This window comes from Vulpes vulpes, chromosome 9, assembly GCF_048418805.1.
Source record: "Vulpes vulpes isolate BD-2025 chromosome 9, VulVul3, whole genome shotgun sequence".
Classification (NCBI taxonomy): Eukaryota; Metazoa; Chordata; class Mammalia; order Carnivora; family Canidae; genus Vulpes; species Vulpes vulpes.
This window is the reverse complement of record NC_132788.1, coordinates 104302988-104324689: the sequence shown is the minus strand read 5'-3', so window position 1 is coordinate 104324689 and position 21702 is coordinate 104302988. Positions and strand designations below refer to the sequence as shown.

Genomic DNA, 21702 nt, shown 5'->3' with positions numbered 1-21702 from the left:
AACGTTCTTCCCAACATCCCCCGCGGTAGGACGTCATCGGCGCCCTTCAGCGCAAACGGAAGATGGCGTCCGCCACTCGCGTTATCCGGCTCCTGCGGAACTGGGCTTCCGGGGTGCGCGGGGAGGAAAGGGCCGTAGCGGGGGTGGGGTGGGGGGGATGCTGTGGGCTCCATGCGCCTTGGACCCGCTGCCGCTAGTCCCCTACTTCGTGCACCCTTGGGCCTGAGGCTTTGAGTGCCGAGGTCCCCCTAGGCTGGAACCCGTGTCTCAGCCGGGGACCCCAACTCGTGACTCCTTCAGCCGACGCACCCACCTCCGCCCCGGCCCTCGACCCATTCTGGCCTGAGATCTGCTTAGTTGTCAGGACCTTCTTAGCCCTGTACCTTGTGGCCCTGGCCCTAGTTTTCCTCTTCCTGTACTGGACTGCCCATCTCCGACCTTCCCTTCTGCCCCACCCCCCCTCCGGGATGGCCCTGTTCCCTCGCCCTCTCCTCTCCTCTCCTCTCCTCTCCTCTCCTGGGATGCCCTGAGGGTTGACCTCCTTCCTCTCCTCCCACAGCACGATTTGCAGGCGAAGTTGCAGCTGCGCTACCAGGAGATCGCCAAGCGGTGAGGAAGCCCCGCTCGCTGCCCACACTCCGGCCTTGTCCTGTTATTCTTGCATCAAGAACAAAATTCGTATTCTTTTAAGACCTTTAGTGCGCTGGGCCGGAAGCTTGCCTCCGGTCCCCGGCCGGTTGTGGAAGCCGAGGTTTGCTTTTACCTTTTCCTGTACTCAGAGCCAGCTGCTCGTGGAACAGTCAGGTTGCACATGAATTCAGAGTGGGGATCATGTAGCTGTGCAGTCCTCAGTGTGTGGCCCTGCCAGTTGGTGTTCTCATCCCCAAGCTGCAGATGAAAACACACACACACACACACACACACACACACAGGAAGTTCAGAGAGAGAATCGTTTGCTTAAAGTCACTCAGAAGCTACAAAGTAACAGCTGGGGTTTAAGCCCAGGAGAGTCTTTTTTTTTTTTTTTTAAAGATTTTATTTATTTATTCTTGAGAAATAGAAGAAGAGACAGAGCCAGAGCCAGAAGCAGGCTCCACGCACCGGGAGCCCGACGTGGGATTCGATCCCGGGTCTCCAGGATCGCGCCCTGGGCCAAAGGCAGGCGCCAAACCGCTGCACCACCCAGGGATCCCCTAAGCCCAGGAGTGTCTTGAGTCCAAACTCACTTATGTGCAAAAATTACTCAATATTTACAAGCCCCTTCCCTCATTCCTGTCACGGAGTTCAAGTTCTAGGAGGAGAAAAACATAGGGAAATGAACGCAACAGGTTAAAAGCATTCTGGAATGCTCTGAAGACAAAATGAATTAAGTAAGCTGGAGGGTTACTCAGGTCATGGTCTGAGTGGTCAGGAAAGGTCTTTTTTTTTTTTTTTTTTCCTGGCATTGACATTTGAGTCACCTGAATAATAAGCAGGAGCCAAAGGGTAATTCTTGAAAGAACATTCTGGATAGAGGGAACAGTACGCACCAAGGCTTTTGAGGCCGACTGAACCAGAAGTAGGGAGGCCAGTGTGGCTGGAACATTGAGCAAAGACGAGAGAGCAGTTTTTTGGAAGTCAGAGGTAAGACAGCCATTGAGGATCAGCACCAGAGGGAGACAAGTAGCGTTTGAATAACCAAATTTATGTGAATACCTACACGTTGTAACTCATTCTAAACCTCAGAAATTTTAAATTGTTTTCTATGTCGGGTAGTTGATGGGCCAGTTAAGGAAAGGGTTTTATAAAATTTCCACCGTCCTTGGGGTGGCGGCGCCCCCTAGTGATTCATGTGTGTCCATTGCGCACTGGTTCTTACCTTTCAGCTGGGGTGGCGGGAAGCTATGGCCACGCCCACTGGGGGAGGGTCTCAGGATATTCCCTTTTCTTTTTTTTTTTTTTTTTAAAGATTTTATTTTTGAAAAAAAAAAAAAAAAAAGATTTTATTTTGGGTGCCTGGGTGGCTCAGTCGGTTAAGCGTCTGCCTTCCACTCAGGTCATGATCCCCGGGGTCCTGGGATTGAGTCCTGCATTTGGCTCCTTGCTCAGCTGGGAGTTGGCTTCTCCCTCTACTCCTCTCCCCTGCTTGTGAGCTTTCTTTTTCTCTAATAAATAAAATTTTAAAAGTGTGCTTATCTAAACATCTTTTTTTTTTACGATTTTATTTTTAAGTAATTTATATGCAATGTGGGGCTTGACCTCGCAACCTGGAGATCAAGAGTCACAGGCTCAAAAAAAAAAAAAGAGTCATAGGCTCCACTGAGTCAGCCAGGTGCCCCAGGATATTGCTTTTATCATCTATCTATCTACCTATCTATCTATCTTCTTCTTATTATTATTTTTAAAGATTTATTTATTTATGATAGAGAGAGAGAGGCAGAGACACAGGAGGAGGGAGAAGCAGGCACCATGCCGGGAGCCTGATGTGGGACTCAATCCGGGGACTCCAGGATCGTACCCTGGGCCAAAGGCAGGCACTAAACCGGTGAGCCACCCAGGGATCCCCTCTATCTTAGTATTTATTTAGAGTGAGGGAGAGAGTGCAGGTGTGTGTGTGTGAGGGGGGCAGGGAAGGACAGAGGGAGGAGAAAGAGCATCTCAAGCAGACCACGCTAAGTGCACAGCCTGATGTGGGGCTTGATCTCATGAGCCTGAGCTCATGACCTGAGCCGAAACCAAGAGCCAGATGCTTTACTGACTGAGCCACTCAGTTTCCCCAGGATACTGCTTTTAATATTAAAATTTTAAATTATATTTTTATGTGTTTTTCTTTTTTTTTTTTCATACAATGGCTATCACTTGTTTTAAGAAAAACTTAAGTTCTGGCAAAACAGGTACCAAACAAGTTATTTTAAAACATGCTTCAATGAAAACCCAGTGATTTTATGATTTCTCCTATTTTTTTCTGCCTTTCCTTTCTGCTATGTTTTCCAGAGAGGCTTCTCTTTTGTTTTGAGGTTAGCATTTCCATTTTAAGCTTCTGGCTTCTTTGTAAATACACCCCAGATTTTAGCCCAACTTAGGACAGAGCTCTCTATTCACTCACCCACCCCCATTTCCACCCCAGCTCTGCTTATAGCTTTGGTGACTGGGAGGTGGCAGGAAATGCAGAGACCTCAGAGGACTAGGTGCTCTTTGAGTAATAAGCCTTGATCCCAGCAGGGTTCTTCAGAGAGTTCCTGAGATAACTAGAAACCCAGAAGTTCTGTAGCCTGGCCTTTGGAACAAAGACCCTCAGAATAAGCTAAGTCTGGAGCTGTTGCCCAAGTGTTTATACACTGAGACTACTGTGTATGAGGTGGGCAGAGTCTCAGGCCCTGGCCTCTTCATTTCTGGAGCTCCTGCAGGTAGAAGTGAGGCCAGATGCAAGCTTTGGGCCACAGTGGGGTGGGAACAGACCTGTGTGTGGTGTGCCCAAGATTGCGAATCCGAAAAACCACCAAGGAGCCGACACCGATGCAAACACACGAGGGTTTATTTACAAGCTCGAGCTTGGGTCCCAAGTATACCCGACACAGCGGAGCAGGGACTTGGACCCCAAAGTGGGTTACAGCTGGGTTTTTTATGGGTTGGTCTAGGGGATCTTCAGAAGGGGTGGAGGAATTTTTTCCATTCCAATATGGGGGAAAGGGTGGGGGAGTTTCTTAAGATCTGATATGGGATTCTCTGTCGGGGGCATTCTGAACTTTATTGTCTTTCCGATATGGGATTCCCTGCCTAGGACATTCTGCAGTTTTTCCTGTAAAGTTCAGCTCTTATTCCTAGGGACCTTAGATGGCTGTACTTGTGCTAATGCTAAACTTGAGGTGGAATGGCCTTAATTTTCTTGGCCTCCACATGTGTCCAGTCTGGGCTGTCCCCTTCCTTGAGAAGCCTCAGAAAAGGTCTTCCATACCGGTCACATTTGGAGTATATTTAGGCCTTGCCTTCCAGCACCTTCAATCAAAACAGAGACTGCTACCTGCTTCAGGGCCTCAGATCCTCCCTAGCCATACACCCATGACAGAGCACCAAGGGATTCCCCTAGCCCGCGGCCCAGTGACTGAGGTGACAGGCCCATGCCAGCCTAGCCAGCAGTGACTTTCTATCAGGAGACTTAGGTGGCTTCATTGGTTAAGCGTCTGACTCTTGGTTTCTGCTCAGGTGGGTCATGATCTTGGGGTCGTGAGGTCAAGCCTCATGTGGGGTGCTGCGTCCATCACAGTCCAGCTCAGTCTTCTTAAGACTTTTTCGCCCTCCCTCTGCCTCCCTCCTGGTGCGTGTATACACATGCACGTGTGCTCTCTCTCAAATAAATAAAATCCTTTTTAAAAAGTGACTTTCTGTTAGCTTTAATGCTGGTGTTCTTTCCTCTCAGAACTCAGCCTCCTCCCAAGCTCCCTGTGGGCCCCAGCCACAAGCTCTCCAGCAACTACTACTGTACTCGCGATGGCCGCCGGGAAGCTGTGCCGCCCTCAATCATCATGTCCTCGAAGAAGGTATTGGCGCCAGGCAAGCCTGCAGAGAGGTAAGGACATCCTGGCCTGAAACCAGCCCTTTCTCTTGTACTTTTCAGGGCCCCATTTTTGAATATCAACTATGTCAGGAACTGCCCTGCGGGGGCTTTTCATAAGAGAACTCTTAATCCCTGCCCACCCCAGGGTAGGGTTTGGGGCTCAGCCAGGGTATGTTTCCTGCAAATGAAGCTTCAAGGGCTCCAGGAGAAGTGCAGGTGGTGTTTTTGTAATTTTGTACTTTTTTTTTAAATTTTTTTAATTTATTTATGATAGTCACACAGAGAGCGAGAGAGAGGCAGAGACACAGGCAGAGGGAGAAGCAGGCTCCATGCACCGGGAGCCTGACGTGGGATTCGATCCTGGGTCTCCAGGATCGCGCCCTGGGCCAAAGGCAGGCGCCAAACCGCTGCGCCACCCAGGGATCCCAATTTTGTACTTTTTTTAAAATCAAGGCATAATTGACATATAACAATTATGTGAGTTTCGGGCATACTACGATGTAAAGATTTGATGTTTGTATACCTTGTAAAATGATCACCACAGTAAGTCTACTTAGCATCCATCACCACACACAGAGTCACTTTTTTTTCTTGTGATGAGAATTTTAAGATGTACTCTCTTAGCAACTTTTATTTTATTTTTATTTTTTAAAGATTTTATTTATTTATTCATGAGAGACACACAGAGAGAGGCAGAGACACAGGCAGAGGGAGAAGCAAGCCCCCTGTAGGGAGCCCAATACGGGACTCGATCTCAGGACCCCAGGATCATGACCTGAGCCAAAGGCAGATGCTCAACCACTGAGCCACCCAGGGGCCCCTCTTAGCAACTTTTAAATATACAATATAGTATTATTAACTACAGCCACCATGCTATGCGTTACATCCCCAGGACTTATTTATTTTATAATTGGAAGTTTGTACCTTTTGGCCCTCTTCACTCATTTCACCTACCCCCCCACCTGCCTCCTGCCTCTGGTGACCATCAGTCTCTTCTCTGTTATCTATGAGTTTGGGTTTTTTTGCATTTTTTTTTTTTTAAGATTTTATTTATTCATGAGAGACACAGAGAGGCAGAGACACAGGCAGAGGGAGAAACAGGCTCCATGCAGGGAGCCTGACTTGGGACTCAATCCCGGGTCTCTAGGATCGGCCCTGGGCTGAAGGCGGCGCTAAACCGCTGAGCCACTCGGGCTGCCCAGGGTTGTGATTCAACCCAAGAATTTGGGAGAGACCAAACATTTAGTCTAGACCGGAGTTGTTATGAAGGTTAATCTTCATAATTAATATTTGTAAGGTTTTAGAACGGAGTCAACACCATTCCTGCCTACTAGTTACTCCACGAGTTAGGCAGTGATGGCCCCTGTTGCAGAAGAGGAAATCGAGGCACCGAGAGGCCACATGACATGCCTGGGTCACACAGCCAGTGGGTAGCAAAGGCAGGATTTCAAACCAGTTTGCTCAGACCCCAGTGGAGTCTGGGCTCTGCAGCCAGTTCGTTGTGTGGTCTGCAGCCAGTTGTTTCAGCCTTCTCAAGCCTCAGTTTCTTCATCTGTAAAACAGGGGTGGTGGGGTTGCAGTATGACAAAATCCGTAAGGTGACAGGGCCAGGCCGGGCCTGCTATATAGTTTAGAACTCAGTGAATGGTCGGTGTCATGTCCTTGTGACCTTCTAATTCTCCAGAGTCCAGCACCAGACTATGGCACACTACCCAGTTCCCCCAGACCCCGTCACTTGCCCCTGGGATGCCTGCATTTCCTAGGGAGGCTGCTCCTTCAGACTCCTGGAATGATGGGAAGCCCTGGAGCCTCTGCTCCTGGGAGTCTCTTCCACAGCGAGAGCCTGTCCGCCTGCCTCTTCTCCCTTTTTGCTTACGGCGTGTGCAAGCGTCTCTGGCCCTAGGTGCCCAGGGCTTAGGTGTCTCAGGAGGCATTTGCCTTGGATTTGTTGCCACAGTGTCTCTCCTTGGGGCTCACTCTGGGTCAAACAGTGTCTTCTTTTTCTTTTCTCTTCTCTTCTCTTCTCTTCTCTTCTCTTCTCTTCTCTTCTCTTCTCTTTTCTTTTCTTTTCTTTTCTCTTTTCTTTTCTTTTTTTTCTTTTCTTTCCTCTTTCTCTTTCTTTCTTTTCTTCCCTTTTCTTTCCTTTCTTTTTTTTTCTTCTTTCTTTCTAGACTTGTTTATTTATTTTAGAGAGAGCTTGTGCATGCATGCGTGCACAAGCAGGGGGAGGGGGAGAGAGGGGAAGCCGACTCCCTGCTCTCTGGACCTGAACCAAAACTAAAAGTCAGACGCTTAACTGACTGAGCCACCCAGGCACCCCAAGTGGTGTATTTGTCAATTGTACTTGACTGTCAGCCTCATTAGACTGAAGCCTGGTCTTAGCAGGGTTCTGGGGCATGTACAGTGCTTGCCATGTTGCAAGTGCTCAGCACCCAAGGGAGGAAAGAGCAGTGGGCACACATCACCTGATTGCTTGGCCCTTCTGTCAGTATCCTATTAGGGGGCAACAGGAATGGAGTACTTGTCCACCTGGGACCACAGGTGAGAAGGGGTGTTAGAGGAAAAGCCCAGCTATTTATATATTTATGGCTGGCTTTGAGCTCAGGAGCCAGGCAGGCTGGAGGTTCACATGGGGGCTTGGGCAGGAAGGGGGCTGTCCAGCCCCCAGCAAGGAGTTTAGGGACTCTGGAACACCCTCACTCTGGCCCACAGACCCACATTCTCAGCAGGCATGTTCTTGGTGGGTACAGGTGTGGTGGGCTCCCTCAGGTTCCTCTACGCTGGTCTTGGGAGACTGGGCCCTAACCAACATCTGTTTCCCCTTCTAGCCCTGCTGCAGCTGCCACTGAGAAGAAGGCCGTGTCACCAGCTCCTCCCATAAAGAGGTGGGAGCTGTCCAAGGACCAGCCTTACCTGTGACTGCACCCTGGGGGCACCTGGCCAGGCCCTCAGGGCCATCTGGGTGCTTCCCCTCCTCGTATTGCTTCCGGGAGACCACGACTTAATTTATGACAAATACACCTAGCTCTCCAGTATTACTTCCGTTTTTGTTTTGTTTTTTTTTACTTCTGTTTTTAACGTATGACTTACCTGGATTTCCTGGTGAAGCTGGTGCTGAATCTCTTAACTCTGTCAGCACTTGAGCAGGGGAGGGATAGTGCTTGCGCTTCAGAGTGCCACACTGTCACTGGGCACGGAGTCTGATGACATGAGGTCCAGTGTTGTTACCAACCCTTCACTGAGAGCAGTAGGGTGGGCTCCAGGACCTGTGGGTGTTTGGGGGGCCCTGACTGTGAAGGACAGCGAGGCCGAACACAAACTGCTCCCTTAGATTTCTCAAGTCCCCATAGCTGTTTTTCATGTGGACATGGGCCAGTACCCTTCCACTGCCACCCCCATCTGACCTCGAGCACCCTGCAGCTTGGTGGGGATGACAAGACAGCAGGGCAGCTCACAGGGAAGGCTCCCCTGGGACAGGTGAGGAAAGGCCTCCCTGAGCCAGAAACCTTTCTGCATGGGCCTGGGAGTGAGGTGGAGTCAGCCCAGGAGAGGAAGGGGCTGTTCCTTGCGGAGGAATGAACATTTGAGTGAAAGCCAGAAAAGAAGCAGCCCAAGTCTGGCTGCAGGAGCAATGGGGAGCCATGCAGTAACCTCGAGTAGGGGTGTGCCATGGCTGCCCTATGGAAGAACCCCACAGACTTGCAGTAGGTGAAGATGAGGTGTGTGAAAATCAGGGTATTCTCCAGAGCACAGAGCAAGGCAGGAAAGGGTCCCAGACCCGGATGTATAATGGAGCCCCAGAGTGGGTGGTATCAATGCTAAAACCTCATCAGTGGGGAAAACCCTGGGTTGAAGCTTCCGGGCCAGGCTTTCTGGAGGAGTTGGGACTCTAGTTGGAGCAAAGGATGAGTCAGATTCAGAAAGGAGATAGGGAGGGAAAGGAAGTCTGTGTAGGGTGGCCTGAGGTCACCAGGAAGGCAGCCCTGAGGGCTTCCACAGATGCAGACAAGATATGCCATTGAAGGTTTCTGAATAACTTTAAGACCCAGACTTGAAATTTCACAAAGGAAAGAGGTCTGACAGCTGAGCTTTTCTGTGTGCTATGTCCTGTTCTGAATGCTTTCAGGATCTCCGCTCCTTGGTGGAGCAATCCTGTGAGGTCATTGCTGTTGCCACAACCTTGGGACAGAAAAACAGGAATGGGAGCACTGGAAACCCTCGCCGGCTCCCTGAAATCTGGTGTGAACCTGGCAGCTGATGACTCTGCCTAACTACTACAAATCAATGGCTTCTTCAGCTTTTCTCCCTGCACCTCAGAGACCTTTGAGCCTCAAAGGTGGGATGCTCCCCACCCATGCAGTGCCGGGTCCTGTTTGTCACCTTTCCACCTGCCTCTGCACCTGTACACCTTTACCTCTTACCCATTTCCCCTCGGAACCTGGGAGATTCTGAAACAGCAATAAAACCCAACACACACATACATAATATACACACTCAAAAAGCAGGTGTAACTTTCAACATTTTCAAATTGCGAAACATGCCAGCAATCTGAAAACAGCCCCTTGTGGGAAAAATCTGGATGCTGTAGCGTTGCTACCCGGGAAACGGGGTGATAGATACTTGCGCGCCTGTCAACACTAAGGAACCAACACTTGTCTGGGGTTGTGCTGGCCGACAGACCCGTTGCTTCTTCTGAAGGCAGAGCTATGGATAAATACTTAGTCTCAAGAAAACAGAGCAGCTGATTGGACAGAAAGCCTGCAGGACGTGTGTAATTTACGTGCCCACCGGTTGAGCACGCGAAGGGAAAGCCCACAGGGGACCTTTGCTATAGGATTTTTTTAAAAATTTATTTTTATTTATTTATGGTAGTCACACAGAGAGAGATGAGAGAGAGGCAGAGAGAGAAGCAGGCTCCATGCACCGGGAGCCCGATGTGGGATTCGATCCCCGGGATCGCTCCCTGGGCCAAAGGCAGGCGCTAAACCGCTGCGCCGCCCAGGGATCCCTGCTATAGGATTCTTGAGAAGAATCCTATCCCGGTGAAGAGGATAGGGCAGTGGGCGGGGGTGAGCGCCCCAGGTGCGAGGGACAGGACCTTGATGGAAGCCAGGGACGTCTGGAAGGGTCTCGTTCGTTCATTCACTAAATATTTAAGAGCCTCCTACTGTGGCAGACGCAGTGCTTGGGCACGGGGGATGCAACGAACGCCACAGCATTGCGGTCCTGCAGCGGACGCTCTAGTGGGTCATCGGACCCTAAATCAAAGTTAGCGAAGTGGAGAGTCCCGGGGCATTGGAGAAGCTGGAGGCGGGAGAGGCTGGGGCGTGCCTGGGGGAGGGGAGCGGGCGCCGTATTAGATATGACGATCCGACGAGCGCATTTGCTGCGGGACGCATGCGACACATCCGGTGTTGTACGTAGACACCGACAAGTTCGTTTACGTCCCCATAGTCCCTACCTTCAAATGGGCCCAACACCTTCCGATGTACCCGTCCCCGGAGAAAGCGGGTAGAGCCTGGAATTGCGGGTCCCCTCGTATTCGGACGTTTACGGTACCCTTGGCCGCTGGCGCCGCCGCTCCTCGGGGCTGGGGCTCCGCCCCCGGCCGCAGCGCGCGTGCGCGGGGGCATAAAAGCGAGGCCCCCCCCGGCGCGTGGTCAGAGCCCTGGCGGGGGCGGCGCGGCGGCTGCATGGCGCGGGGCGGAGCGCGGCGGCCCGCGGCCCTGGGCCTGGCGCTGCGGCTGCTGCTCGGCTTCGGGCTGGGCCTGGAGGCCGCCCCGACGCCGGTCCCGCTCCGGCTCCTGGCCCAGGCCCCGGGTGAGTGAGCTCCGCGCGCCCCGCGCGCCCCCGGCCGCCGCGTCCCGCCCCGCGCCGGCGGCCCTCGCCATTGGCTGTGCGGCTGGGCCGCCCCGGACACTCCCCCGGCACGTGGCCCGAGGCTCGCGCGTGCGGGGCGCCTGGTGGGGACCCCGGGCGCCGCTGAGTGCCGCCTGCGCCTGCCGGCCCCGCTCCGCGGCTCCGCTTTGCGGGACCCCTGCCCCCCGGCGCGGGGTAGGCTCCGGGTGTCCGACCTCTAGCTGCAGCGCCGGTCGCCTGGCGCCTCCAGCAGCAGCTGCCTCCTGAACCCTCGCTCGCCCCGGACCCGCAGTGGCCCTGGGTTCTCGGCGACCAGCCCCCCCCTCCCCGTCTCCGCGCCTCCCTCCTCTGGCCTCAGAGGATGAAAGGCTTCTCTCCCTCCGGGTGACTCCGCCCTTGGGCACCTGCCCCTGGGCCTGGTGATCTTGGTGGCCCTCTCCGGGTGGGGTAGAGCGACCTCTGTAGGCACAGGTGACCCGGGCTCTCAGCTCTGAGCTCAGGTTCACTCACTTGCCCCTTTCCTGCACGATGCCCTCTTACCTGGGCTCCTGCCTCACCCCTTGCACCTCCGCGGGCTGAGTGTTCCTGGGCCCTTTAAGGAGGCAGGACTCACTAACCAAGGACCAGAGTCTACAAGTGGGCTCTGTCCTCAGGACACTGAGGGAGGGACTCCTAGTGTGCTCCTCACACAGGGGAGGGAACTGAGGCTGGGAGGGAAAGGCACTGGTCGCTTCAGCTCCTGTCTGACCCCCCAGCCCTGTGAGGCCTGGTCCGCTGTGCTCTGCTCCCACTTTCAGGAAGAGCGTACACTCCAGGGAGGGAGGTGTGATGTCGGCAGGGCCGGGAGTGGCTAGGCCCGGAGAGGAAGCTGCGCCCAGACCGCCAGGCCCCGGTGGGCAGGGAAGGAAGCCAGATCCAGGTTGGCCGCAGCCCTTCCTGGCTTCAAAAGCTCAGGGACCGTGTGGGCCACAGGTCTCATTGAGCCTAGAGGCCCGTGGAGGGTGCTGGCTGTGGGGAGAAGGGGGTTTGGAGCCTCAGGCCTCTGAGTAAAGGTGGAGGTGGCAAGAGGACCAGGATGGAATGGAGGGCCACTAGGTTGGGTCCAGGCCACGTGCTGCCCCCCCTCCCCGCCCCCAGGAGGAGAGCCTTAAAAGCCATTCCTTCCCTCCGTCCATCAGACTCCCTCCTGCCGGCCCAGGTTCTAGGCCCTTCTGTGCTCCTCCTCATCAGCATGTAGCCTAAGCCTCACCTCCTGGGGTCCAGGAAGGCTCAGATCTCATCAGGACACAGCCTGGACCCTTGCGTGACTTGTGTCTGTACCACCCTGGGCTTGCGGTCATGAGGTCCCAGCCCTGATGGCGCAGTGTCCGGTCTGTGTGGATACCAGTTTGAGGAGCCTTGTTGTAAGTGGAAGGTGGAGCTTTAGGCATCTCTGAGAGGTGCTTGAGACCCCTTCCGAGAAGAAAGCTGAGATCTGAAAACTGAGGAGGAATCACCAGTTGCAGAGTGAGGGGAGGAGGGAGTATTGGGCCAAGGACAAGCTCAGGCAAAGGCCCTGGGGCAAAAACAAGCCAAGCCTCTCCGAGAACAGTGGGGAGGCCAGGACCCAGGGACCCGGATGAAGAGGTAGAAGGAGGGAGGAGATGAGGTCCTGGAAGGGTTTGCCACAGGGCTGGGCCAGGCCTTGTGGCCACATAGACAAAGTAGGGATTTGGTGTGAGAGGCTCAGGGGACCAGGGCACGGTTCTGAGCAGAGGGGAGGCAAGGGCCAGTGACTGAATGATGTGACTCTGAGGCTGGAGATGGGGGTGGGGCCTGGCGAGGAGGTGGCACATTCAGGATGGGGACAGTGGTCGGATCTGGGAGGAGTTTAGGAAGTGAGTGGACAAGCCTTGGTAGCTCAGCAGGTCCGCTGCTCAGAGCCTCAGTTTCCCCTTGGCGAAGCAGGTGGGTTACAGTGGGCCCTGCTGACCCTCACCATGGACCCCGTCCAGGGCAGTTTCAGAGATGGCCCCTACCCCAGTCTGTCTAACCGCCGATGTTGGGGACACCATCTAGGCTGGAGCCGGGTAAAAACTCCAGGATCAGTGAGACCTGGGTTCCAAACGAAGCTGCCACCAGCTCCACAGCCCTGGGCCTTGCCTCCCTCCTCGGTGGCTTCTGCAGTATGGGGATGGCAGTCGCACCTGCCCTCCAAGCCTCCAGTGCAGTAGGTCCTCAGCAAATTGGTGGCCACCAGTGTCGATCCAGCGCCCTGGGACCCGGCCTGCCTCCGGTGGTGGTCGGTGGTGGTCGGTGGTCACAGTCTGTTGGCACTGTGCCCCTGGGGGGAGGGGGCCCGGATCTCACTCTCGTGCATCTTGCAGGCTCGTGCCCACCCGCCAGCTTCCAGTGCCGCACCAGTGGCTTCTGTGTGCCCCTCACCCTGCGCTGCGACGGTGACGAGGACTGCCCCGACGGCAGCGATGAGGATGAGTGCAGTGAGTGGCAGAGCACCTGGGGCCGCGGGGAGGCTGGGTGTGTGGGGAGGAGTGTAGCTTGGGGGTGGGGTGGGGATAGTGGGGCGGGGCCTGAGGGTGGGCAGGGCTTACAGGGTGTCAGGTGTGAGAAGAGGTGGGTTTACTGGGAACCCACTGAGTGGGGCCTTGGGATGAGGGGCTTGCAGCGAGGCCAGTCCGTGGAAGGTGGAGCTAACAAGTGGAAGCCTCTAGGGATGGCCGGATTTTCTAGGGTCACCTGTTCCTAAAAGGCAGGCTTATGAGGGGGCCGGGTGGAGGGGCATAGCCCAGCACTGTGGGTAGGTATCTGCGACCTGACTGACCTTGTACTCCAGGGATCAAGCCTTGTGCCCAGGACGGAGAGTGCCTGCCAGTCACTGGCAGCCCCTGCCCTTGTGACAACATCGATGACTGCCGAGATGGCATCGTGGACAACGTTTACAACTGCAGTTACCAGCCCTGCCCGGCGGGCGAGCTCCGCTGCCTGCGAGGTGGTGCCTGCATCCCACACACCTGGCTCTGCGACGGCCACGCCGACTGTCCCGGCTCCAGTGACGAGCTTGGCTGTGGTGTGTGCCACGGGACCTCGGCGTGTCTGTAGGGGTGGGGAGGGCTGGTCGTTAGATAAGGATGCCTGACACCTTCCGGTGGGTGACCAGGCTGAGGGTGTGGATGCTTGCACCTACCCGTGCCTGCATCTCCATGGGGGCAGCGGAAGATGAGCCCCAGGGTCCCCCGGGTTTTCAGAACACCTGTTTGTCCCCCCTCACCCACGCCCGCAGCACCCACTCCCCAGCTGCTGAAAGCCTGGACTTATTACAGGAACTGAGACCCTCCAGGACAAGACTGCCACGTCCATAGGGACCCCTGTGACCCCGGACGGTGTCACCTCTCTCTGGAATGCCACAGCCATCCCTGCTGAGTTTCCAGTCCAGGCTGGAAACCGAAGTGCTTGTGGGGTTATCGCAGCTGCAGGTAAGATGGCCAGGCCGTCCTCCTGGGGCTTGGGGCCCCCTGGGGGCAAGGGCTTGGGGAGGGACAGGCTGAAGATGGCCCTTCCCCGTGCGGCAAGCTCTCGCTGACTCCCGCCGGTCTGCCCCCCACAGTGGTGCTCAGTGTCGGAGTAGCTGCCATCTCCCTGTTCGTCTTGTCCCGGCTCCGTGCCCAGGGGCGCCTGTACCCGCTGGGGCTGCTCATGGTCATGAAGGAGTCTCTGCTGCTGTCAGAGAGGAAGACCTCGCTGCTCTGAGGACGAGCTCATGCCACCACGGAGGCTCCTGGGCCCCAAACACGGCCGCTACGGGGACATGTCCATCGGTGGCAGCAGCGCACAGCCACTGGCCCCTCGGCCCTCAGATGTGGGTCCTTCTGGCTGTGCAGCACCTCAGACTTCAGCTCTTGTAGCTGCGGCCCTGGACAGTGGGGGTGCGGGACCCCCCGCAGAGGCAGGCAGCCTGGCACTGAGGGGCTGGCCCCAAACTCAGACACTCCTGCTGCTCCCATGTGAAGGTGGGGATTAAAGTCACTTCACATCCTCTGCCTGCCTCTGGGCCTCTGTCTCCCTCTGCCCAGGCAGCCAGGGGCCTTTATGCCAGCCCCTCCTCTGTGGCGGGGTGTCTTGAGAGGGTGGGACTCGGGGACCCAGCCCTGGGTGCTCCCTGGGCCACTCTGCGTCTGGCTTCCTGGGACCCAGAGCAGGAGGGGGGCGTCTGGGGCTGCCGGGTGGCCTGCGTTACCCACAGGCTGTGTGCAGAGGAGCAGAACTCGGGCAGTGCCTGCGGGGGGACCGCCATCCACCATGGCTTCTTCCTCCCTCTGCTGGGCATCCCCGGGCTGGTCTGGGCTCCACTCAGCTTTGAAATGGAGATTTTATTATTGTGTGGCTATAGACTGTTGTAGAAAAGACCGTTCCCAAAGTCGGGGACCCACTATGCCACATGGGGCCACGTGGGGGAAGGAAGCACCAGGGTCAGGAGGCATAGGGAGCGGGAGGAGAATGTGGGCAAAAACCTTTATTGTGGTTCCCGTGGGAAGGGACTGGCGAGGCCGGGTAAGCAGGCCTGGGATTGGCTGGTTTGAATCATCCCAGCAGGCTGTGGGGGTAGGTGCTCTCTGTCCCATAGGTGCCGACCTGCTGACAGTGAGGCCACTGGCTGGGAACGCCTGGGGCGTCGGCCTGAGCCTGTGTTCTGCGTGGCCGGCCCCCACAGACCTGTCCCGTCCGCGGCCAGTGTCAGTGTTGTGGCTGGGCCGGCCCTGGTGGTTCTTGTAATCGCCGCATGCTCTTTAGCAAAGATGATCTGAGACCTTTGAGGAACGAGGGTTATGACTCACAAGTCCTGCCCAGAGGGCTCACGCACCCTCATGGGCCACACAGCAAGATCACAGGAGAGAGAGAGAGGCAGTGTGGACCTGGGGCTCCACCTTTGTTAGGGCCCGAGGGTGGGCTGCCCAGGTTTCGTGGGCTCACCCTTTCCTGGTGAACCTAAAACATAAGAGGAATTGGGGCGGGACGGAAGTGGGGTCACTCTGGCAGGCAACTATCTAGGCCACCCAGGGCTTTCTGGAAGAGGGAGCTTCATGGCCGGGCAGCCAGGTTCCTTATCTGGCTGTGTTGCCCTGAGCTGGGTCTTACAGCTGGCGATAATGTTTATTCCAGAGACATGCTGGCGGTCAGAGCTCGATGCCAGGAGGTGACAGTGCACCGTCCCTCACTGTTTGCCAGTTGGGCCTGGGGTGGTCAGGGCAGGGAGATACTGACTCGGGGTGTGGGCTCTGGACCGATTGGTTGGCACGTGAAATGTGCGCTCCGCTGGTGAGCTGTTGGCCGTCTCTAGGAACTGGCTGGCTCCGTGACAGACCGTTCCTCCTGGTGAGGCCCAGGTGTGGGGGATGGTCCCTCCCTGGTCAGCAAGACCCAGGTGTGGGGGATGGTCCCTGCCTGGTCAGCAAGGCCCAGGTGTGGGGGATGGTCCCTGCCTGGTCAGCAAGGCCCAGGTGTGGGGGCTGGTCCCTCCCTGGTCGGCAAGGCCCAGGTGTGGGGGATGGTCCCTGCCTGGTTGGCGAAGCCCCAGGTGTGGGGACGGTCCCTGCTTGGTCAGCGAGGCCCAGGTGTGGGGGACGGTCCCTGCCTGGTCGGTGAGGCCCAGGTGTGGGGGACGGTCCCTGCCTGGTTGGTGAGGCCCAGGTGTGGGGGACGGTCCCTGCCTGGTTGGTGAGGCCCGGGTGTGGGGGACTGTCCCTGCCTGGTCAGCGAGGCCACAGATGCCAGAGCATCAGGAATACAGAAAATCTAGATGATACACACCCAGACTGATGGATTTTGGGGGCAAGTTTTATCTCTGATCCTCATTTTCCCCATTTCCAAATGGAGTAGCCAGGGCCCTCCCCTGCCCCTGGAGCCTCCTTGCAGGGCAGTGACCTTCCTGATGTCCCTGGAGCCAGACTGGATGTCTGCCACCAGCTGGGCCCATTGCAGCCCACTGCACTCAGGAGAGCACCCAGGATCCCACATCTGGCAGACAGGGAGCTGGTCCCTGACGGTGAGATGCTGGGTAGGAGTAGCATGAGCAGGGCAGCCGGGGGGGGGGCTCAGCGGTTTAGCACCGCCTTCAGCCCAGGGCCTGATCCTGAAGACCCAGGATCGAGTCCCACGTCGGGCTCCCCCTGCATGGAGCCTGCTTCTCCCTCTGCCTGTGTCTCAGCCTCTCTCTCTGTGTCTCTCACGGATAAATAAATAAAATCTTAAAAAAAAAAAAAAAAAAAAAGGAGTAGCATGAGCAGGTGCACCAGGGAGAGCTTCCTGGAGGTGGTGAAGTTTGGCTTTGGGGCCCCACCCACATCCCAGTGCAGAGAAGGTGGTTGAGGGAGGTTTTGGAGTCTGGGCCTCGGGCAGTGAATGGGGGGCTGTGTCAGGCAGTGCCGGGGGCAGCAGGAGGGGAGGCTTGGGAGGTGGGCTGCAGTGACAATGGGGGCCCATCTCCTGGGGTCCGACATCTTCCCACAGCACCCCCCCCTGGCCCCCCGGAAGCCAGGGCATTACTGAGGCAGAAATGCAACCATGGACTTTGTCCACTTGATAGGAAGGCATCCTAGCGCAGGGTAGGATTTCCTTGTTTGTCGGTTTTTGTGTGCAGGCATGGTCAGCATCAGTGCATCAGAGGGCGTGGACGGGGCATATGAGGCCACTCGTCACAGGCCACCTAAGCGGAGCTCTGGGTCATTCTTGGGTGTCATGGATTCTTGTTGTCAGTGGAGCAAACCCCTACCCCCACCCCCACCCCTATCCTCCTGTGTATTCTCTTTTATGTTTGCTGGCAGCTCTTTTGTTCCACATGAACGGTGGCTGCTGTTCTCTGGGGGCCGGGCTGCTTGGACGTCACCATCTAGGATGTCCACGTCTGACGCCTTGGGATGGCTGGGTCAGCTGGGCCGCTCCCCCTCTATGTGGCCTTTCCAGGTGGCCACCCAAGCGGGACAGCCTTACCTCTTTCGTAGCAGCTCAGGGCTCCTCGGAGTGTAGGGCTGAGGCCACCAGGCCTCCTCAAGCTTCGGCCTGGAACCGGGCCAGCATCACTTCTGATGCATTCTCTTGTTCCCATGGAGTCCCAGGTCAGCCCAGACATGCATGGGGACCACACGAGGATGTGAACACCGGGAGGACCTGTATCATGGTCCCATCCTTGCAGACCAGCTTCCACGAAGGGGGCAGAGGGCATGAGCTGAGGACAGGACAGGCAGGGCTGGGGGACTCCCCATCCCCTTGAGCCAGCTGACGACCTGTGGGCTCATGGCTTTGCTCTCAGGTTCAGCTTTGTCATCTGCATGCTGAGACAGTCACAGGTACAAATGTCTGTCGTTCTGAGCAGGCTGGGGTTTCAGCTGCCTCAGTTCCCTAGAGCAGGGCTCACTCTGCTGTCCCGTGCAGCAAGCTCAATGAGTCACTTCCAGGAAACTGTAGAGATGGTCCAAGTTTTTTTTTTTTTTTTTTTTTTTTAAGATTTTATTTATTTATTTATAGAGACAGAGAGAGAGAGGCAGAGACACAGGGAGAGGGAGAAGCAGGCTCCATGCAGAGAGCCTGACGTAGGACTAGATCCAGGGTCTCCAGGATCACGCCCCAGGCTGCGCAGCCGGCGCCAAACCACTGTGCCACCGGGGCTGCCCAAGATGGTCCAAGTTTTAAAAGTGTGTGTGTGTGTGTGTGTGTGTGTGTGTGTGTGTGTGTCTTGGGGGGTTCTGGGGAGCTCAGGAGGAGGGAATGGGTGGACCCCGGCAGGTGGCTGGGAAGGGATGGGGTGGGGTGGGGGCTGCAAGTGAAGATGGGAGCAGGATGGAGGGGTGTATCTCTGTATAACTCTTGCCATTCCTCTTTTTTTTTTTATTGAGGATAAATTCACGTTAGATTAACCATTAACCAGTTTAAAGTGAACAACTCAGGGGTGCTGAGTTGGATGGCTCAGTCGCTTAAGCATCTGCCTACAGCTAAGGTCATGGAACCGGGGTCCTGGGATGGAGCCCTGCATTGGGCTCCCTGCTCAGTGGGGTGTCTGCTTCTCCTTCTCCCTCTGCCACTCTGCCTACTTGTGCTCTCTCTGTCAAATTAAGTAAAATCTTAAGAAAAAATAAAGTGGACAACTCAGTGGCATTTAGTACATTGACAGTGTTGCACACTCATCCCCTCTGTCTAATTCCAAGAACTTTCCATCCCCCCCAAAAGAAACCCTGCCCCCATTAGCCTTCTCTCCCCATCCCCTCCCCCAGTTCCCAGCACCTAATAACCACTCTCTGTAGATGTAGCTGTTCTGGATATTTCATATGGATGGAATCCTATCATAGGTGGCCTTTGAGGCCGGGCTTCTTTCACTGAGCATCACATTTTCAAAGGTCTTCCCCCAAAGTTTCCTTGTGCTCCCCCCTTTTTTTTACCTCCCACTCATGACCCAGGCAGCTACTGATCTATAGATTCATGGCATTTTTAAAAAGATTTTTATTATGTCCTCATTCATTTGGGGAATATAAATAATAGTGAAAGGGAATATAAGGGAAGGGAGAAGAAATGTGTGGGAAATATCAGGAAGGGAGACAGAACATAAAGACTCCTAACTCTGGGAAACGAACTAGGGGTGGTGGAAGGGGAGGAGGGTGGGGGGTGGGGGGGAAATGGGTGACGGGCACTGAGGGGGACACTTGACGGGATGAGCACTGGGTGTTATTCTGTATGTTGGTAAATTGGACACCAATAAAAATTAATTTATTAAAAAAATAAAAAATAAAAAACAAAAAAAAAAGATTTTTAATTAATTAATTATTTATGAGAGACACGGAGGGTGTGGGGGGAAGAGACACAGGCAGAGGGAGAAGCAGGTTCCATGCAGGCGGCCCGATGTGGGACTCGATCCCGGGTCTCCAGGATCAGGCCCTGGGCAGAAGAGTGCTAAACCGCTGAGCCACCCAGGCTACCCTGCATTTCTATTTTTAAAAAATATTTAAATAATCTCTTCACCCAGTATGGGATTTGAACTCACGACCTGAGATCAAGAGTTGCACATTCTGCCGAACTGGAGGCAGCCAGGTGCCCCATAATTGCATTTCTAGAATCATATAGTAAGTATCCTGTTTTTTCTGGTGTTTTTTACCTGACTGACTTATTTATTTATTTATTTATTTATTCATTCATTCATTCATTCATTCATGAGACAGAGAGAGAAGGACAGAGACACAGGCAGAGGGAGAAGCAGGCTCCATGCAGGGAGCCCGATGTGGGACTCGATCCCAGGTCCCCAGGATCAAGTCCTGGGCTGAAGGCTGCACTAAACTGCTGAGCCACCCGGGCTGCCCCTGACACATTTATTTTAAGATCTTTACACATTGTTGCATGTACTACAAGTCAACTCATTTTTGTTGCTAAGTCATATTCCACTGTATGGCTGTCCCATCCTTCATGTACCCAGTTCACCTGTTGATGTATATTTATGTGGTTTCCAATTTTTTTTTGGTCCAATTTTTTATTATTACAAATAAACCTGCTATGAACATTTAGGTCTAAGTTTGTTCATGTACCCATTTCTTTTGGGTAGGTATCCCAGGAATGGAATGGTTGCATGATATGGTAGGTATATATTACTTTTTTAAAGATTTTATTTTATTTTATTTTTTTATTTTTTAAAGATTTTATATATTTATATGAGGGAGAGAGGCAGAAGACTATAGGCAGAGGGAAAAGCAGGCTCCCTGTGGGGAGCCTGATGTAGGACTCGATCCCAGGACCCCAGGATCACGACCTGAGCTGAAGGCAGATGCTTAACCAACGGAGCTACCCAGGTGCCCCTTAATTTAACTTTTTAAAGTAGGCTCCATGTCCAACATGGGGTTTGAACTCACAACAATGAGATCAAGAGTTTCATGTTCTTCTGACTGAGACAGCCAGGTGCCCCTATGTATTTAATTTTAAAGAAACGCCAAATGTCTTAACAAAGCAGGTGGACTTTTCTGTCCCTCCCCTGGCAATGTACATATTCTCGTTTTTCTGCTTGAAAGGGGCAGCCTTTTATTTTTATTTATTTTAAGATTTATTTATTTATTCATGATAGAGAGTGCGAGAGAGAGAGAGGCAGAGACACAGGCAGAGGGAGAAGCAGGCTCCATGCCAGGAGCCCGATGCGGGACTCATCCCGGGACTCCAGGATCACGCTCTGGGCCAAAGGCAGGCGCCAGACCGCTGAGCCACCCAGGGATCCCACGGAGCCATTTTTTATTGAAGTGCAATTCACGTAACAAAATTTTTAATCATCTTAAAGTGAACAATTCCATGGCATTTAGCACACTCATAATGTTATGTGAGCAACACCTCTAGCTAGTAAGCATGTGAATCTTTTCATGGGCTTGCAACATTTTGGAAAATACCTACTTGGAACTTTGGGATTGCACTGCATCTGTAGGGTTAATTTGTGGAGGAGGACAAACACTCGTGGAGCACTGACTGGGTGGCAGGCATTGTAGGTGCTGGAGACTGGCCTTGAGAAGGACAAGGTACCCTCTCCCACGGAGGGGAGGGACAGGTGGTCAGCTACCAACCCCTACTAAACCAGCACATCAGTATCACATGGTGGGAAATTCTGGGGACTGAGAACCTGACAGAGTAGGAGGGATGGCCAGGCTGGGTTGGGGGAAAGATTATATTTGATTATATATATATATATATATTTTAAAGATTTTATTTATTCATTAGATACACAGAGAGAGAGGCAGAGACACAGGCAGAGGGAGAAGCAGGCTCCATGCAGGGAGCCTGATGTGGGACTTGATCCGGGACTCCAGTTTCATGCTCTAGGCCAAAGACAGCCAGTAAAGCACTGAGCCACCCCGGAATCCCCCTATTTGATTATGTTTGATAATCAAAAGAGGCTTCTGGAACCAGGGAGACATTTGAGTATAAGCCTGAAGGAAGTAAGATGATCTATGCCTGTATATAGGTGAAGAACATTCTGAGAAGAGCGAACAAGTGCAAAGGCCCTGAGGCAGAAATGTGTTCGAGAAACAGGAAGTCTGGAGCAAGTGTCTAAGGGGTGGTGCAGTGGTAAGAGTTGATGTCAGAGATGTCTGGGTTGTGGAGGGGAGAGATTTCAGCAGAGAGGCCCATGCTCTGACTTCGGTTTTATTTATTTATTTATTTATTTTTATTTTTTAAAATTTTTATTTATGATAGAGAGAGAGAGAGGCAGAGACACAGGCAGAGGGAGAAGCAGGCTCCATGCACCGGGAGCCCGACATGGGACTCGATCCCGGGTCTCCAGGACCGCACCCTGGACC

The 21702-nt window shown here is 54.2% G+C and overlaps 2 protein-coding genes across 4 annotated transcripts; both read left to right on the top strand.

Moving 5' to 3' along the window:
• Positions 1–5: 5 nt before the first annotated feature.
• On the top strand, positions 6–7572 carry NDUFA7 (NADH:ubiquinone oxidoreductase subunit A7). Of its 2 annotated transcripts, XM_072721584.1 has the most exons (5): positions 57–113; positions 560–751; positions 2406–2524; positions 4397–4546; positions 7363–7572. In XM_072721584.1, the coding sequence occupies exons 3-5, from the start codon at positions 2463–2465 to the stop codon at positions 7451–7453; spliced, it is 303 nt and encodes a 100-aa protein (XP_072577685.1). In that variant the 5' UTR covers positions 57–113; positions 560–751; positions 2406–2462; the 3' UTR covers positions 7454–7572. The 2 variants fall into 2 exon arrangements, with proteins under 2 accessions (XP_025841436.1, XP_072577685.1); XM_025985651.2 differs by lacking the exon at positions 2406–2524 and having other exon boundaries at positions 6–113; positions 560–609.
• Positions 7573–10188: 2616 nt separating this feature from the next.
• Positions 10189–14428, top strand: CD320 (CD320 molecule). 2 transcript variants are annotated; one of them, XM_072721583.1, is made up of 5 exons: positions 10189–10354; positions 12760–12873; positions 13227–13460; positions 13714–13866; positions 13998–14428. In XM_072721583.1, exons 1-5 carry the CDS (start codon positions 10228–10230, stop codon positions 14138–14140), a joined length of 771 nt encoding a protein of 256 aa, XP_072577684.1. In that variant the 5' UTR covers positions 10189–10227; the 3' UTR covers positions 14141–14428. The 2 variants fall into 2 exon arrangements, with proteins under 2 accessions (XP_072577684.1, XP_025841477.1); XM_025985692.2 differs by lacking the exon at positions 10189–10354 and adding an exon at positions 11100–11312.
• Positions 14429–21702: the final 7274 nt, after the last annotated feature.

What these genes read in the sequence shown, in the direction of transcription:
- NDUFA7 (XM_025985651.2), top strand. Translation starts at nt 63, where the DNA reads ATGGCGTCCGCCACTCGCGTTATCCGGCTCCTGCGGAACTGGGCTTCC. An exon ending in TGCGGAACTGGGCTTCCGGG is followed by an intron (nt 114 to 559) that starts GTGCGCGGGGAG and finishes CTCCTCCCACAG; the next exon opens with CACGATTTGCAGGCGAAGTT. An exon ending in CCAGGCAAGCCTGCAGAGAG is followed by an intron (nt 4,547 to 7,362) that starts GTAAGGACATCC and finishes TTCCCCTTCTAG; the next exon opens with CCCTGCTGCAGCTGCCACTG.
- CD320 (XM_072721583.1), top strand. Translation starts at nt 10,228, where the DNA reads ATGGCGCGGGGCGGAGCGCGGCGGCCCGCGGCCCTGGGCCTGGCGCTG. An exon ending in GCTCCTGGCCCAGGCCCCGG is followed by an intron (nt 10,355 to 12,759) that starts GTGAGTGAGCTC and finishes TGCATCTTGCAG; the next exon opens with GCTCGTGCCCACCCGCCAGC. An exon ending in CAGTGACGAGCTTGGCTGTG is followed by an intron (nt 13,461 to 13,713) that starts GTGTGTGCCACG and finishes GACTTATTACAG; the next exon opens with GAACTGAGACCCTCCAGGAC.